The sequence below is a fragment of the Ictalurus punctatus genome, chromosome 18 (assembly GCF_001660625.3).
Source record: "Ictalurus punctatus breed USDA103 chromosome 18, Coco_2.0, whole genome shotgun sequence".
Lineage (NCBI taxonomy): Eukaryota > Metazoa > Chordata > Actinopteri > Siluriformes > Ictaluridae > Ictalurus > Ictalurus punctatus.
In genome coordinates, this window is record NC_030433.2 from 4,750,923 (window position 1) to 4,769,388 (window position 18,466).

Genomic DNA, 18,466 nt, shown 5'->3' on the forward strand with positions numbered 1-18,466 from the left:
CCAGCAACATCTCTCCTTCCTCCCCCAACACCCTCAAACTGAGACCATCTTTTCTTATTCACACTTGACAGATGAATTGTCTCTGCTCTTTGCCCTTTCAGGCCACCAAATATATCCAGCAGTTAGGCCTTTAAAGTCACCCTGTGCCTCTGAAAAGCCCCTTGATGCCTCTCACTGCCCAGTCCGTCCCCCAGCCGTCTAGTCACGACGGTGAGACGGAGGCAGGAAGTTGGAGGTCAGTGAGAGAGACGGCACAGGGAGGAAGCAAGATGATGAAGTCGTGCTGACGAGTGCAGAGAGGGTCGTAATAGAGGAAAGAATGAAAGCACAAGATAGAAATAAACCAAGCATGAAACACATGGACTTACTACTATAGTGTAGGTAGACTCATTGTCCACTTTATTAGGAACACCTGTCAACCTGCTCATTCAAGTATCCAGTCGTGTGGCAACAGAGCAATGCATAAAATCTTGCAGATACAGATCGAGTGATTTCGTTAACGGTCACATCAAACGTCATGACAGGGGAGAAAATGCGATTTCGGTGATATTATCCCTGGGATGATTTCTGGTAGCAGAGCACCTTTTAGAAACTGCTGATCCCCCAGGATGTTCTGTTTAGAGTTTACAGAGAATGGTGGGAAAAACAAAAAAACATTAATGGCGCAGAAGTTCTGCACTCAGAAACGCCTTGTTTGAACTGACACGATGGCAACAGTTAACCTAAATAACCGCTCTTTACATCCGCGGTGAGCGGAAAAGCGAGACTGGACAGCTGAAGAAGAAGAAGAAGAAGGAAAAGGATCACAGGACTGGAACTCGGTGTGATCTGCTGCTGTTGTAGCCCATCCACCTCAGGGTTTGGAGTTCTGCATTCTGAGATGCTTTTCTGCTCACCACGGTTGTAAAAAGTAGTTATTTGACTTATCGTAGCCTTTCTCAGTAACACAATCTGTATTTATTTATTTATTTTTTTGGCTTTTTAACTTCAAGAGAGAAAAAGAAAGTGAGGTTAGTGAGGGAACAACTGTTTATATCGAACTGACACTGGAGACTCCAACCAAAAATGCAAATTAAACATCATCATATCAACTACTATACATTTTTCTTTCTTAAGAATCGTTTTTTTTTGTTTGTTTTGTTTATTATAAGGTTTAGATTATGTCCTTCATAAAGGTCCCTGTGGTTAGCATTTATATTTCCAGAGCTGCTGTTATAAAAAACGAGTCAACACCTTCTGACCAATCAGATTAAAGAATTTAACAGCACTGGGTGTTCAATAAACACTCTTTTGGAAATCAAATAAGTCGAATATATACATTCATTATATATACACGGTCGAGGTAATAAGTTTACTTACGCCTTGCGGAATCTGCAAAAGTGTTAATAAAATGTCCTGCCGTATTCACATAACAGATGCTTACATATTTTGTGAGAGTTGTTCACGACTCCCGTGTTAGTCCTGAGCAGTTAACCTGCCCACTGTTCTTCAGGTCCTGCACATTCTTTACTTTTCCAGCATCTTCTGCATATTTGACCCCTTTCCAACAGCGACTAGGTGATTTTGAGATCCATCTTTTAACACCGAGGACGACCGAGGGACTCGTACACGACTATTACAGAAGGTGCAAACGTTCACTGATGCTCAAGAAGGCGGGGGGGCGGGGGGGGGGGGGACTTTTGAACAGGATGACCGGCTTGTAAATTGTTATTATTTTGTTTAAAGATCTTTTTTTTTTTCTTCATTTAGCCCTGCCTGTCAGAAGCAATACAAGATATGTATATGTTTCCTAGAAGACAAAAATAATCATTTATTCGGGGCAGTTTTTAAATTTGTACCATTTTGCAGATTCTGCAAGGCGTATGTAAACTTATAACCTCAACTATATTAGTATACAGTATCTGTTATCCACGTAGGTCTGGTTTCATGTAAAAAAAACTAAAATAATTAAATCTCTGTCATCTAAAGAACTGAGGAGTTTGTCTAAAAGAACGGTGTGAAATTTCCGGTCCAATAGGGTTAAAGCCCAGGAAATGTCTGCACTTTATTTATTTAATTACCTTTACTTTCCTGCTTGAACAATCTCCACACATCAACAGTTAACCAGATGTTATTATGTGTGTGTGTGTGTGTGTGTGTGTGTTCAATTTCATCATCTTCCTGCATAAACTAAAAAAATGTGTAGCTTGTCCTTTGTTTCCAGATTTGCCTTGGGATAAAAATATTTAGCACAAAACAACGCAGCTTCCGTCTCTCTCCTCCCGATCTGTGATTTAAGACTGTCTTCATAATCATGTAAATAAAATTATGAATAATAAAGAGCCGTAAAGCCCACAAGTCGAAGGATTCCACAGAATCTGCTTCATACTTACACATTTCATTAGCCTGCCTCGCGGTGTAGTAAAAAGCCTGCGTGATTTACTCGGCAGCATCGAGGAGTCACAGCTTGTCTGAGCTTTTATTAATCTTGTCTTGTAATTCAGGGAAATCAAGTTTAAAAAAAAAAAAAAAAAAAAAAAAAAGCATTCGCACCAGTTTCGCACATTATTATGCTTTAAAGACGATGCCTTGACGAGCCAGCCTGAAGTCATGCAAAATTTAGGTGAAAATTTTGCAAAAAATGAAGAAAGCTACAGTATGATTACTAACCCCACACAGAACTTCTCACAGGATTTGACTCACTTTTAAGAATCCGAATAGGAATCTTTTATACACCCGAGAATCAGATTGTACCTGGGCTTATTGTTGTCAACATAGATGCTATCAACTTGTTATCACCATACAATCTCTGGATAAAAATACTATGCTGTTCCAAAATGTGAACAGGTACACCTATTAAAAAATAAAGGCGTGCAGACAACATGCACAGGGCATAGTATTTGGTTGTGTTTTTTTGTTTGTTTGTTTGTTTGTTTTTATTTTCTAAAGGTATTTATTTTAGTCTTTCTAGGCAGTTTTCGAACGATTTAGGGCCATGGTTTGAAAAATAAAAAGAAGAAGAAGCTTTATTGTCATTGTAACATGTTAAACGTCATTTTGTTTTATAAAATACAGAATTTAAAGAAAAAAGTCACAATATTTTGAGAATAAATGAGTCATATTTAATGAAAACACTTCCCCAGTGTCACCTTTAACATACAAATACTTTATTCTAAAAATATTGCAGCTTTTTTCTTGAAATAACAAAAATATTGTTATATATATATATATATATATATATATATATATATATATAAGCTTTAATGTTCTGAGAACAAAGTCATATATATATATATATATATATATATATATATATATATATATATATATATATATATATATATATATATATATATTATGACTTTGTTCTCAGAACATTAAAGCTTTTTTTCCACGTAATATTATTACTTTTTCTCAAAGTATTAAGACTGTTCTTGTAATAAAGAGTGTTCCTCTATATATTATGACTTGAAATATTATATCTTTATTCTCAAAATCTTGTATTTTTATTTTTAAGCCATAACCCTAAAACGTTATAGTATATAATACCTGTCAGAGTATTCATTTCATTGTCTGTAAAAGTTGATAAATCTGCCCTTATTCCCTCCAAACGCCTTAAAAAACACAACTTTTCACGTTATAAAGAAGCAGGAAACCGCTCGACTTTCCCGTGGCAGAAAACTCACTGACAAAGTCACACAGCACTAACACTGGAGACGCCTTCCATAAATCATGAATTACTGATTATTTCCTTATAAACAGCTTCACCATATAGATGATTAGATGTTTATCTTTGTTAAATAATAATGTTTAAAAAAAAAAAAAAAAAATTCCAGTTATTATTAGGCTTAGATTATGTGGGTGCAGGTTCCTGTGAATAAGTCGCAATAAAGAAATGATGATATATTAGAACTTATTAGAAAGTCACCAAAACTTTTATATTAAAATATATATATTTTAAATGAAAACTAACTGTTTGATCTGGTGGATCTAGAAAAAAGTAATTAAACAGCAAATAAGGCACCCTCATGAGAATATGCTAATTAGAGTGTAATATCAGATATTTGCATATTAGATCACAATTGAGAAGATTGGCTCTTACATTTTGTGATGTAATAACACTTTCTGCTCAGTACAAGCTCAGATTTTTCAGCACCTTCGATTGGCATTTTGAAGAAAACTTTTTGGCTGAAACACAACGTTATTTTAAACACAATTCTGTGCTCTTCCAGCGCCGAGATGGTGGGCAGTGGAAGAGAGCGTTTGCATTCAGGAGACAGTGATGTTCGATTGTATATTCAAGAACGGAGCCTGACTCTCACTGCGAGCCCTTTGCTCATTCTCTTTCAGAAGACAGGAAGCTGTTTGTGGGCATGCTGAACAAGCAGCAGTGCGAGGACGACGTGCGACGCCTGTTCGAGGCCTTCGGAAGCATCGAGGAGTGCACCATTCTCCGAGGCCCTGATGGAAACAGCAAAGGTTAGACACTATGGTTCCTACTTGTTCGGTTTGAGACGTGTAACTAGTGGAGTATTTTTATCTTTTATTTTTAAGTTCCAAAAATCTTTTCATTGCTCCTGAGTGGCTCAACAAAAAAGCCTTCGTGTTCGAATCCTGATGATGCCACAGCCGTCTGTGGCCGGGAGTCCAAGAGAGCGAAACTGGCCATGATCTTTGGGTGGGAGGGACAGCATTCTCTCTCCCCTGTCAGTCATACTGACACTAGCCGATAGTGGGCATCTGTGAGCTCATGTATGCGGAAGATAGCATGTTCCATGAAGCCTTGAATCATGTCATATGATGGGGAGAGCTAGCTGGTGGGTGGGAATCTGGGAGAAAATGGGACTGGGATATGGGACAATGGGAATAATTATTATTTAACTATGTAATCCTTTTCTGTGTTTTATACTTAACTTTTGTTTTAATTGCTTTGGTAGTTGTTTTTATTCAAGTTCTACTTCATGTAATGTTTAAACATATTCTTATTTCAGCATAGATCTTCTTCCTAATCTTCTTCTACTTATTCTTCCTCTTATTATTATTATTATTATTATTATTATTACCATTATTATCACAGACAACAGTAATGAAAACCCTTTAAATGAAAACCCTTGCCTCAGCACTATTCATAATATTCACAGCATGGAAGAAAACAGTCAGTAGTAACTGGCACGTGTGTGTGTGTGTGTGTGTGTTTGCTGGCTTTGACAGGCTGTGCATTTGTGAAGTACTCCTCTCATGCAGAAGCTCAGGCGGCCATCAGTGCGCTACATGGCAGCCAAACCATGCCTGTGAGTACCGAGTACACCTCAGCTGGGATGGAGGATGCGTTCCATCTGGATTATATTACTGAGTGTGTTTTTCTTTTGTGTGTGTGTGTGTGTGTGTGTGTGTGTGTGTGTGTGTGTGTGTTTTAGGGTGCCTCTTCCAGTCTGGTTGTGAAGTTTGCAGACACGGATAAAGAACGCACCATTCGGCGCATGCAGCAGATGGCTGGTCAGATGGGCATCTTCAATCCTATGGCCCTGCAGTTTGGAGCGTATGGAGCCTACGCACAGGCAAGAACCCTCCCTCTGTCTCTCTGTCTCTCTCTCTCTCTCTCTCTCTCTCTCACACACACACACACACACACATTCTGTCTTTCTCAATCTCACACACACACAAACTCCATCTGTGTGTATTTCTTTACACACTGACTCCCATCCACAATCCGGTGTGTATATTTATGAGTAATTCTTTAATATTATATGGGATTAGGTTATATATATATATATATATTAAGTTGTATTGTTTTATCCTTTATAAATATCACTACTGTGTATTACTATGACTATATATTGCTATTGCAATTTGCATCATATTATATTATGCTATATTATATTATACCACAGCACTCATGAATTCTCGAAGTTTACATTAATGCACTCGCTCTAATGCAGTGTCGTTTCTATGGTAACAGCTCATTCACAGGGACAAGATTAATAATAAATTGTGCAATCATTACTATGGTGAAAATGTTGAATTAACATTCACGGAAGGAGTCTCCAGTGTCAGCGCTTCAGTAGGTTTTTTTAACACGAGGACTTCATAGCGCTTTGTGGTTTCTCAGTAACATGACAAGCTGCGCTGATTTTGGGGGGGGGGACGACAACACTTTTATAACTCAGTCAAGTCCACTTAGACAACAGTAAGTCGATTCCATAACAGTACGTGTAATTATAAACGGCATGACGTGTCGTTCTTTAATGCAGAAAAATTGTAATTATTAACCGACTGATATACTTCAGAATACGCTGTTATTGGAAAATAATGGACAATCAGGGTGTAAAGAGTAACTCTGCTTCATTTCGGACCACTTTTTTTACTTATATTATATTATATTATATTATATAAGCTAATTTGGAAGTGTGTGTGTGTGTGTCCATTAGGTGCAGCAGCAGGCAGCATTGATGGCGTCTGTAGGACAGGGAGCGTATCTCAGTCCTATGGCTGCGTTTGCTGCAGCTCAGATGCAGCACATGGCCACCATCAATGGCCTGCCAGGAGCCCCCATGACCCCTACGTCAGGTGAGTCTACACACCGCTACACACTCACACACACACACACACACACACACACACACACACACACACACACACACACACACAAGTACATCCTGTTTTGTCCAAATATTCATTATAATGTACGAACTCATTTATATATTTGCTTATTATTATCCCTGTTCATTATGATGCAAATAAAGAGCGCTTTGTTTTTTTTTTTTACCTTGTGCCCAATTAGCTTCTGCTTCTTAATGAACCAATTACCATAAACCAGAAATACTTTAGCTTTTAAAGATGAAATGTCTTTTTAATTATGAAATAAATGTTAGTTCTAGCTCTCTGCAGGACTCTGCTATTATCGCCAGGATTTTATCACCGGTTTGTTTAATTAGTTTGTTTGTTTTGTTTTTTTCCTTTTGAGTATTATTCCACAGCTGTTATTTTTGTTCGCTCATTACTAAACTGAGGTCATTTGGAAGTAAAGTTACACTGAACGGAGAAAGTTTGTAAGTAAAAGAGAGTTTGTAAGTAGAACAAAAGGTGTTATACCATGCGCCCTGTTCACTTTTGTTGTTTTCTTCGCCCTCAGGAGGGAGCACGCCCCCTGGCATTACCGCTCCTACGGTGACCAGCATCCCCTCTCCAATCAGTGTTAACGGCTTCACGGGACTGCCTCCTCCTCAAGCCAACGGCCAGCCCCCTGCCGAGGCCGTGTTCACCAACGGGATCCACCCATATCCAGGTGCCATTCTTTTATGTAACACCTCACATAAAACATAGAGTATAGTTGATGTAGTAAGAATTAAGTTTCCAGAGAAATATTTGGGACAAAACGTAACTTTTAAAGTAAAGCAACTTTTTGAGGCTATAGGAAGTGAAATTATAGTGGATATATAAACTGTATTGAACAGCAGGTGTGGACCAGGAATAGGTAATACAATAGACCATGATAATAAAACCATGTCCAGTTTAAAATGTAGCAAGAGACTTTTACTCAAATTGAACAAAGCACAGTGTGTTTCTTTCATGTTCAAGGCAAAGCCATAATTCTGTTCAATAAAGTTTGGAACATGTTCGGAACAAACTAAAATTTTGTTATTAAAGCACTACACCAGTTGTGTACACTGTACTGATGATATCATAAATCGATCATATTTTAACAATGACCTTGATGTGAAATATTGGAACATAACTAATAAACTGCTGTAAGAATGACATTTTTACTTTTTCGTTTGAAGTTTTCGTATTTGATGTATATTTTCATAACGGTTGATGAATTTATGTATTTGTATGGTGGCCTAGGAAAAATAAAACCTTCACACAGTGAGGTGTTTTCTACGATGTATAGAGTTCTGAAAAGTAACGTCCATTCTGATCGCGGGCATTTTTAACCGCCAGTGTCTGATTACAAACCAAATTGATTAGTCTTATATCCGTTTAAGCTGTGGCATATAACTATCCAACCACTTGATCAAATCATGAGATTAAAAGCGTTAGGAAGGCAGACTCTTTGCAGAGAAATAGCTTCGGCATGATCGTTGTTTTGATGAAACGAATGTATAGTGCCGTAAAAATTAGGTGTGTGGAAGTATGGAAAACCCACCTCATTTTGGCCAAAACCCACCACGACATTTTGGCCAGAATTCAGCCACAGCAACATCCGATCGGTTTTCCTAGACCACCGCACGTTTTTGCTTTAAGAGCACTTTGTGAGTCACTCTTAAAGCAGGAGTTTGTTATTTTCTTGGGTGGGGGAAGAGAGAGAGAGAGAGAGAGAGAACTGAATCATAGAAATATATTTATCCCTTTCATAAACGTGTTTTCTTTCGCTCGCTACTTGCTCCGTTTAAAACGAGATTCCCGCTTTTATAATGAGTTTTCCGGCTTTTTCACTTGATATCATTTTGGATAATTGTTTTTACTTCAGCTAGCATAATTAAACACACTGTTTATTTTTGTTCTTCATCACTCCCTGGCTTTATTCTCCATGCGGAAGCTCTGAGTTTTTATTCATGAAGTATAGCCGTAGTAGATCTACACACAAATACAGCGAGTCTTTTTTGGTGTGCTTGTTGCGTCTCAATGAGGCGGAAATCCAACGTGTGTTTCCTGGCTGTGTCTCAGTGTTGCAGGAGGTGGTTTTTAGGGAAGACTCGGAGAAGGGCGGCTTGGGCGTCGCTCAGCGGAGTTGTTTTGGGGTACAGGGAAGCTGTTTCCTCTCTTCTCTATCTGAAGGTACCAAAACGCCTTCATCTTTGTTTTTTTGTCCCTCTGATTGCTGTCTGTCTTGTCTTGTAGTGTGATGTCTTTTGTGTCTATGGGTGTTTGTACGTCGTAGCTGTAGCGCTAGTTTCTGTCTGCAGTGCGTTAATGTTATTTGATTGCAGTAATGAGCCAAATGCTTAGTCACTGCTTATAGTATGCATGCATGCAAGGCATTGTGGGATTTGACACCATTCAATTTGTTGAGGTAATAGCTTGAACTGATGTGATCAGCATGCTTTATAGCCACTTCCCTGATCTCGTATGTCAGTGCACGTTCTCAAATCTTTAAATCGGGCAAATGAGCTTTACTTAAAAGCCGAGGAAGTGGATACTGCAGTTTCAGCCACGTTGCGTCGTGCTCAATGAAGAGTGATATATATAGCGGTGCGTATATTGCCGCAGGAGCTCAGGGTGGATTGATGTGTAGTGTGGAGATGTAGATGTATATTGTTCTCCACGCACACTGTGGCTGCCAATCCAGCGCTCTCTCACATTAGGGAAACTTTGCCAGAACTCAAGCTCCTTCCCACAGCTTAATTGTTTGGGGATGGAGTAAGACTAGGAGTGGGGAGGAGTTGTGGGTGAACTCATTGACTCCAAGCAGTGTTGCCAACTTAGTGACTTTGTTGCTTGATTTGGTGACTTTTTAGACCTCTTTATCAACTGTATTTTTTTTAAAAAAAGAGCCTAGTGACATAATTTGCGACTTAAACAAGTGGAGACAGCAGGTTCCATTGACTTGCCACTGGTATAAAGCCCAATGACCAATCACTTATCACCATTGTTCCCAGCGACCAATCACTGATCATTATTGTTTCCCAATGACCAATCCTGTTTCCCAATCACTGCTCACCATTGTTTGTCCCACCCACATGCTTCTTTGTTTTAAACGTACTTCTTGGTGATATTTACAAGTAGTAAAAAAACGAGTTTCGATATGCAAATGATCTTGACAATTCATGAAATTATGCAAATGATATAAAATAGTGACTTTTAGAGCATGCCTTAGCTACTTTCTCCTGAAAAGTGTTGGCAGCACTGACTCCAAGTTTGCATACTCACACAAATTTGGTCTGTGCCCTCCACAGAAGCTTTTACTTCCTGACCTGTATACGAAATTTCTCTCTCTCTCTCTCTCTCTCTCTCTCTCTCTCCAGCCCAGAGTCCCACAGCAGCTGATCCTCTTCAGCAGGCGTATGCGGGAGTCCAGCAATATGCAGGTCTGTCACTCTGCAAGAGAGGCTGCTCTGTGTGTTCATGCATGCTTGTACTCAACAAGTGCTAGCCGTAGCGAAAGTGTATGTATATGCGACAGTGTGTCCGTGGCAGGTGGCGTGTGTAAATGTAGGTTCTGACACATCGGCATATGTGTGTGTCTCAGCAGCCTACCCAGCTGCATACGGACAGATCAGCCAGGCCTTTCCTCAGCCTCCTCCTATAATCCCCCAGCAGCAGAGAGAAGGTGAGACTGCCTGTCCTGTGTATTTCTGTCTACAGGAACTCAAATTCTGGGCTTCCATTATAGCTTCTGGCATGATTTCAACATGATTTTGCTGTTGTTGACTTTTTTTTTTTGGATTGTGAATTGAACCCGATAAAAATTCTTTCTAATCCCTATCAGTCAGATCTCGTAATACATTTGATAAACATTTGATCAGATAATGTGTACTGTGAGCAGTGTCATATTTCAATATCCATATCTCAAATCTACTTCAGCCTATTAATACGGCAAACAATTGGCATGGGAAAATCATTTAAAGCATTCGTGCCTTCCCATTTCACTAGATAAAAATGATGGTTGTAGTTTCCTTCTAACTTTAGCTAGCGTTACCCTATAGCTTTGTTCGTCAGTGGGTGGTGCAATTTATCAGTTGTAATTTGAATCTAGCCTGAAGTATAAACTAATATTTGTATTTCATTGGAGGCATACAATGTCCATGAGGTCAGTTTGTGCAGAGAAATCATATCCAAAGGATGTGCACAAAAAAACAAACAAACATGTATTATAAACCTGTACTTGGCCATTGACCACAATGGTATCGATGTATCCCTGCTCGTGATTGGTCTTTTGGAACTCGCTAATCAATCTTATCATTCGATCAGTTTGAACTGCTAAGAATGCGATGCTTGATGTGAAAGCTGCAGCTTTATTGTACTGAATGTGAACACGCAATGCGTATAAACCGAATATTTGTTTAGACGACGTCAGCTGGATTTGCTGACGTTAGACAATTATGAATATGCCTGTGGCTGTGCCTCCCTCCAGTGGCTGCTGTGGTGAAAGATGCTCTTGCTTTGTGTAATATCATGAGCTAATATTATCCACACTGTACTGAAGCGATTCATCTCTTTTCTGGTTAAGAGAATAAAGCCTGTCTAGCTGTATCGAAGGAAAAGTGAAAATATTCTTCATATAGAACAGTACTGATGAATTGAATTATAGCCTCAGTTATTTTTTCAAGATTGTAGCCAATATGTGTGCAGAACTAATAGTCTCATCCTTTTCAAGCTCGTTCTCTCGTTCTCTCTCTCTCTCTCTCTCTTCACTCTGCCTGCTATCCAGGCTGCTTATTCTAATTTCTCCTTTTATGTCTTCTTCTTCTCTGCCCTCACCTCCTCTTCATTCTCCTCATGTCAATATATTCTCCCTTTTCTTCCAATCCCTGCTTTATCCCGCTCACCTTTTGTCTCGCTTCAAATCTCTCTTTTCCCGGCTTCATCTCTACCTGTCTGTCTATCCGTCTTCCTCCATCTCTGTGCCACTCCGCAGGGCCGGAAGGCTGTAACCTGTTCATCTACCACCTCCCTCAGGAGTTTGGGGATGGCGAGCTGATGCAGATGTTCCTGCCTTTCGGTAATGTCATCTCCTCCAAAGTGTTTGTGGATCGGGCGACAAACCAAAGTAAATGCTTTGGTGGGTAAAAATGATAAAACACCTGCAAAGATTACTATCATTCTTATTCTCTCACTACTAATGTTTTGACCTCATTTCTCTACCACAGCTAAGCTTTTAGAAATTAGAGACAAGGCGCAAAAAAAAAGAAAGAAAGAAAAGGAATAGAAAAAAAAAAAAAAACACGAGAGATGGCAGTGTAGTGGATTTTACTCAGTGATCAGTGAGGAACACTGGACTGGAAAGAGGAAATTTGCTGAGGGCTGCGAGATGTTTTGATGTGCCCTACTTGTAACAAAAATGAGTATCTATATTCAAATGAACACTATCTCCAGCTCCATTGGCTGAGTCACTTATCAGAGGCAGTATATGCATGAACGAACACAGCACTATTTGATTTGAGCTTAATATAAAGCCCTATAGTTAGTAGGAATCTTTGCTGAGACGTGAGGTGCTGAAATGCTGACCAAGCTAAAATAACAGAAAACTCGGGAACTGGAGGAAAAACATGTTCAAGCTTTTAGCTTTGAAGCTTTATAATGATACAATAGCAACGAAGGCAGTGTTTTAAATTGTAGATCTGTCTTTTTCTCTTTTTTATGGTTTAATACACTTGTCACAGAATACTGGATTTAGACAAAACACACTCCTAAAGTATGTCAGTTTCAGAGACAAAATCAAAATATGTTATACCTTTGTACAAGTTTATATTTTGTAAATGTAAATACTGCCAACTGGTTGAAGCTTTTGCTATAGCCCTTAACGTAAATTATTGCAATTCTCTTGAGAATCGGGAATTTCCCTAAAGCCCCGATTCTAAGACAATATTGTTTATTCACTCAGGTAATGCATGTGTTTGCACAACAGTTGTAGCATTTTTTCAACTGTCCTTATCAAGAGTCTTTGTGACTACTTTGTAGTTTCTAAACCTAAACCCCAAAACTAAAACCTTAAACCACAAACCCAACACTGAAAACCCACAACTCCTAAACCCCAAACTCAAAAACTAGAACCTTAAACCACAAACACTATACCCCAAATCCAAACCCAAAAACTAAAAGCTAAAGTAACACACTCAGCTGCATAAATCTAAACTACAAATCCACCATTTAAACTACAAAAAACCCCTACTACCTCAACCACAAATGCTAACTCCAAAACCCAACACCCAAACCCTAAACCTAACCACTTAACAACCACAATCCCCCACAAATGTCTCAGCTCCTAAAGACCTCAACCCCCAAATCTAACACCCACACCTAATTCTAAACCAATTTTATTTTTATCATCTTTAGTATTCATCATTCCCTCAACAGTTGCAGACTAAAATCTTCTACCAAACCCTAAACCCAACACCCCAAGGCCAAACCTTAAACCTGCCACCACAAACCTTAAACCCACCACCCCAATCCCGCACACTAAACCCAACACCCCAATCCCAAACCTTAAACCCACCATCCCAAATCAAAAACCTAAACCCAACACCCCAAGGCCAAACCTTAAGCCCACCATCCCAATACAAAGCCCTAAACCCAGTACCCCAAGGTCAAACCTTAAACCTGCCATCCCAAACCTTATACCCACCACCCCAATCCCACACCCTAAACCCAACACCCCAAGGCCAAACCTTAAACCCACCATCCCAAATCAAAGCCCTAAACCCAGCACTCCAAGGCCAAACCTTAAACCCACCATCCCAATACAAAACCTTAAACTTCCCACCCCAAACCTTACATCCACCACCCCAATCCCACACCCTAAACCCAACACCCCAATCCCAAACCTTAAACCCACCATCCCAAATCAAAAACCTAAACCCAACACCCCAATCCCACACCCTAAACCCAGCACCCCAAGGCCAAACCTTAAGCCCACCATCCCAATACAAAACCCTAAACCCAGTACCCCAAGGTCAAACCTTAAACCTGCCATCCCAAACCTTATACCCACCACCCCAATCCCACACCCAAACCCAACACCCCAAGGCCAAACCTTAAACCCACCATCCCAAATCAAAGCCCTAAACCCAGCACCCCAAGGCCAAACCTTAAGCCCACCATCCCAATACAAAACCCTAAACCCAGTACCCCAAGGTCAAACCTTAAACCTGCCATCCCAAACCTTATACCCACCACCCCAATCCCACACCCTAAACCCAACACCCCAAGGCCAAACCTTAAACCCACCATCCCAAATCAAAGCCCTAAACCCAGCACCCCAAGGCCAAACCTTAAGCCCACCATCCCAATACAAAACCCTAAACCCAGTACCCCAAGGTCAAACCTTAAACCTGCCATCCCAAACCTTATACCCACCACCCCAATCCCACACCCTAAACCCAACACCCCAAGGCCAAACCTTAAACCCACCATCCCAAATCAAAGCCCTAAACCCAGCACCCCAAGGCCAAACCTTAAGCCCACCATCCCAATACAAAACCCTAAACCCAGTACCCCAAGGTCAAACCTTAAACCTGCCATCCCAAACCTTATACCCACCACCCCAATCCCACACCCTAAACCCAACACCCCAAGGCCAAACCTTAAACCCACCATCCCAAATCAAAGCCCTAAACCCAGCACTCCAAGGCCAAACCTTAAACCCACCATCCCAATACAAAACCTTAAACTTCCCACCCCAAACCTTACATCCACCACCCCAATCCCACACCCTAAACCCAACACCCCAAGGCCAAAGCTTAAACCCACCATCCCAAATAAAAACCCTAAACCCAACACCTCAATCCCAAACCTTAAACCTAACACCTCAAGGCCAAACCTTAAACCCAACACCCCAAGGCCAACCTTAAACCAACCATCCCAATCCTAAACCCAACACCCAATCCCAACACATCCTAAACCCAGCACCCCCAAGGTCAAACCTTAAACCTGCTACCCCAAACCTTACACCCACCACCCCAATCCCACACCCTAAACCCAACACCCCAATCCAAAACCCTAAACCCAACACCCCAACTCCATTGCCATACCAATTCCCAAACCTATCACCTCAACCTTGAACCCCAAACTTAACTCTCCAATCCAAAACTTAACACTGGAAGTGTGACACTCAACCTCCCAAACCTATACCTATCATACTTCTCGTAGGCTGAGATCTCTGCAGTATAGCTTAATCATCTGTAGGATGCTTGGCTCAGAATGATAACACCAGACATCTTTAATCTTAACCTAAGACTTTTGCTCTGATCTTGCCAAAAATGTAAACACTTTAACGTGTGGGTGCTTCCAATAAATCTATCAGTTCCCTGGCTGTGCTGCTACTTTCACAGCAGAGCTGCTGTGCACAGCTCTTAACCATTCCAAGGTGCTGAGGTATATCTCTGTCAGAATTCTGATTTATTCTGAGTTATACCTCCCTTACTGTGAAATACATACTGCACCAACTGCAGCATTTCTTAATAAAGCTGAGCACAGCTATCACATCGTCATATTGAAGGCCATATCAGGGTGATTCCATGATCGGGGTGCCATTCGTGTTGTACTGATATTACATTTATAAATGTGCATGTTAAATAAATGTAAGGGAAAAAAAAAGAAAAAAAAATCCCAAACATATAGTGCCCTCCATGAATATTGGCACCGTTAGTAAACATGAGCAAAGAAGTCTGTGAAAAATTGTCTTTATTGTTTAAACTTTTGATCTTGTGTTAAAAAAATTCACATAAATATTCTGGATATCAAACAATTGCAAACACAACACAGGTTTATCAAAAATATCCTGGTTAAATATAGGTGTGCAACAATTATTGGCACCTTTTTAGTCTTTTTTAGTCACACTTAATACTTTGTGCTACCTCCCTTTGCCGAGATAACAGCTCTGAGTCTTCTCCTATAATACCTGATGAGGTTGAAGAATACATGACAAGGGATCTGAGACCGTTCCTCCATACAGAATCTCTCCAGATCCTTCAAATTTCAAGGTCCACGCTGGTGGACGCTCCTCTTCAGTTCACCCCACAGGTTTTCTATGGGGTTCAGGTCAGGCGACTGGGATGGTCATGGCAGGACCTTGATTTTGTGGTCAGTAAACCATTTTTGTGTTGATTTTAACAGATGTTTTGGATCACTGTCCTGCTGGAAGATCCAACCACGGCCTGGCAGAGGCAGTCAGGTTTTCATTTAATATCTATTGATATTTGATAGAGTCCGTGGTGCCATGTATCCTAACAAAATGTCCAGGTCCTCTGGCAGAGAAACAATATGTAACCATGGGAATGAGCTACTTTTTCATATGGCTACCTCTCTGTAAGCACCAAACCCACCTCTAGTGTTTATTGCCAAAAAGCTCTATTTTGATTTCATCTGACCATAGAACCCAATCGTTCCAGTAGTGTCTGGCAAACTGAAGACGCTCGAGTTTGTTTTTGGATGAGAGTAGAGGCTTTTTCCTTGAAACCCTTCCAAGCATCTTGTGGTGATGTAGGTGACTTTCTGAACTTTTGGAGACTTTCTGACCCCAAGACGCAACTAACTTCTGCAATTCTCCAGCTGTGATCCTTGGAAATTTTTTGGCCACTCGAACCGTCCTCTACACAGTGCGTTGAGACGATATAGACACACGTCCAATTCCAGGTTGCCATTTCCCATTTTGTGAAGCTCAACAACCTTTCCCTGCACATCACAGCTATATTCCTTTGTCTTACCCATTGTTATGAATGACTACGGGAATGTGTTACCTCATATTTATACCCTTGTTAAACAGGAAGTCATGGTTGAACAATTTCCTGTTCCTAGTCACCCATGTGTACTAAAAAAGTTTTTTTTTAATAATCAGTGGGAATGTACATTAAATATATTTTTCTCATATGAATTCAAGAGGTGCCAATAATTGTTGCACACCTATATTTAACATTTTTTTTCTGGATAAACCTGTGTTTTGTGACAGGTATGTTTGTGATTTCTTTTCTCTTTTTTTTTTTAACAATAAAGACAAATTTTCACAGCCTTCTTTGCTCTATTTACCAAGATTGCCAATATTAGTGGAGAGCTCTGTAGGTAAAGTGTCCTTCACAATAACTTAATATCAGATAAATAACTTAAAACATTAATAAAATGTATCTCCTGCACATAGAAAACATTATTTTTTGCCTGTAACATGCACAATAACTACACTTTACCTTTAAGAAATAATCATTAAAAGGATTACATCCTAGTGGATATAAATCCTAGGATTAAATCCATGGATCCTAGTTAATGACATATTATGTATTTCGTAATTCTAAGTGGAAAAACCTCAACCTCGGTACTCATTTAAGAATAAAATGCAATTGCAGAATTGCAAAGGATAAATGTCACCGAAGTCATGGAATCAAACATCAAAGCAGTTACTAAACATCGGAATTAATGTTGGGGGAAAAAAACAGACTGTTTCTTCTGTTTTAAACATCATGTACATACCAGTTTCTCATGCTTGAGCAGTTGATACTGTGTAGAGCACCTGGTTTGTAGTGTATCACATGAAGTTTGGAAGAGATTCTGTCCAAGAGAGACATAAACAACTCTCCGTTCCGAATGATTTGGCCTTAATGCATATTGTTCTGTAGGTTTGCATGTTCCTGTGTTGTTGGATATTGATCTGAGTGTGTATGCTGTCGTGCTGTATGGACTGGTTTTGTGCATAGCTGTTAAATGTTAACGTTCTCCTGAGGTCATGTGACTCAAGTAACTGTGGTCGATGCTCCTTTCGCTGTTTCATCTATACGCCGTCATGGGTGTCTCTTTCTTTCTGTCTCTTTCTCAGCCTCTCTCTCTGCCTTTTGTTTGCATTGGATCTCATCCGGATCATCCTAACCATCCCACCTCTTCAATCTTGTCTCATTCAACAGGCATGTCTTAACCTGCTGTCTTTTCTGTCTCTCTTCCTCCATCCCTTGCTCCATATCTCCTTCCCTGCCTCTTGTCTTCAGGCTTTGTGAGCTTCGATAACCCAGCCAGTGCACAGGCTGCCATCCAGTCCATGAATGGCTTCCAGATCGGCATGAAGAGACTCAAAGTGCAGCTCAAAAGGCCAAAGGACGCCAACCGCCCTTATTAGCCCCGCCCCCTGATGTCCCTCACCCTGGAGGTGAAGGCCACTGTAGCACTGGGGGAACAACAGGTCAGACCTACACCCACATTTATGTCCACACACACACACACAAACGGTTACAGCCTCTTAAGAAAAGAATGAAGAAGAGCATTTATAACAAAAAGATATTCTGAAAAGTAAACAAAATGCTCAAATAGGGGATGTCTGATCTTATCCGCTACCATCATAAAATCAGGTCTGTAGACTAAAGAAAGGGTCATCTCAAGAATTGATCCCAAACAGGGTCAAGGTCACAGCAAGGTTAAATGTCAGAAATATTTTTTTCTTCAATAGCTTACTTCATGTCTGAAGTATATTTTAAGGGTAATTCTGGCATATAAATTAGTAACAAGAAGGACTAGATTTGTTGTTGGTGGAGGCATCCACATTGTACGTCGTGTTGTTTTTTGTTTTGGATTGTTGTCAATTTGGAGGTTGCGTCATACACTCACATCATATCTCTAACATTTTAAATTTGGTTGTTTGGGGGGGGGGGGGGGGTCATTTTCCTTCAATTCAAAAACCATGGGGGATGTTAACTTTTACACTCAACTCTATATACAACAGCCTTATATAAGGCTTATATAAGGCCACAGTGGTGTTGAATTTGAATTCAAATCCGATTGGCCAGATTCATTTTCTGTAACAGCAGCTCTGACAGTTGCGCTGGCCGTAATTCGAATCACAGGTTTATATTCA

General features: G+C 40.1%; 1 protein-coding gene across 4 annotated transcripts in view; it reads left to right on the top strand.

Annotated features, from left to right (window-relative positions):
- The window catches only part of celf4 (CUGBP, Elav-like family member 4), a 91,477-nt gene extending 73,684 nt beyond the window's left edge, over nucleotides 1–17,793 (top strand). The window contains exons 4-13 of one of the 4 annotated variants that reach the window (XM_017491914.3): nucleotides 4,330–4,458; nucleotides 5,191–5,270; nucleotides 5,397–5,537; nucleotides 6,408–6,546; nucleotides 7,112–7,264; nucleotides 8,647–8,757; nucleotides 9,945–10,007; nucleotides 10,169–10,249; nucleotides 11,558–11,701; nucleotides 17,607–17,793. In XM_017491914.3, coding sequence (XP_017347403.1) covers nucleotides 4,330–4,458; nucleotides 5,191–5,270; nucleotides 5,397–5,537; nucleotides 6,408–6,546; nucleotides 7,112–7,264; nucleotides 8,647–8,757; nucleotides 9,945–10,007; nucleotides 10,169–10,249; nucleotides 11,558–11,701; nucleotides 17,607–17,734 — 1,169 coding nt within the window. In that variant the 3' untranslated portion in view covers nucleotides 17,735–17,793. Of the gene's footprint in view, nucleotides 1–4,329; nucleotides 4,459–5,190; nucleotides 5,271–5,396; nucleotides 5,545–6,407; nucleotides 6,547–7,111; nucleotides 7,265–8,646; nucleotides 8,758–9,944; nucleotides 10,008–10,168; nucleotides 10,250–11,557; nucleotides 11,702–17,606 lie in introns of all 4 variants that reach the window. The other 3 variants (XM_017491915.3, XM_053687923.1, XM_053687924.1) reach the window with 3 other exon arrangements.
- Nucleotides 17,794–18,466: the final 673 nt, after the last annotated feature.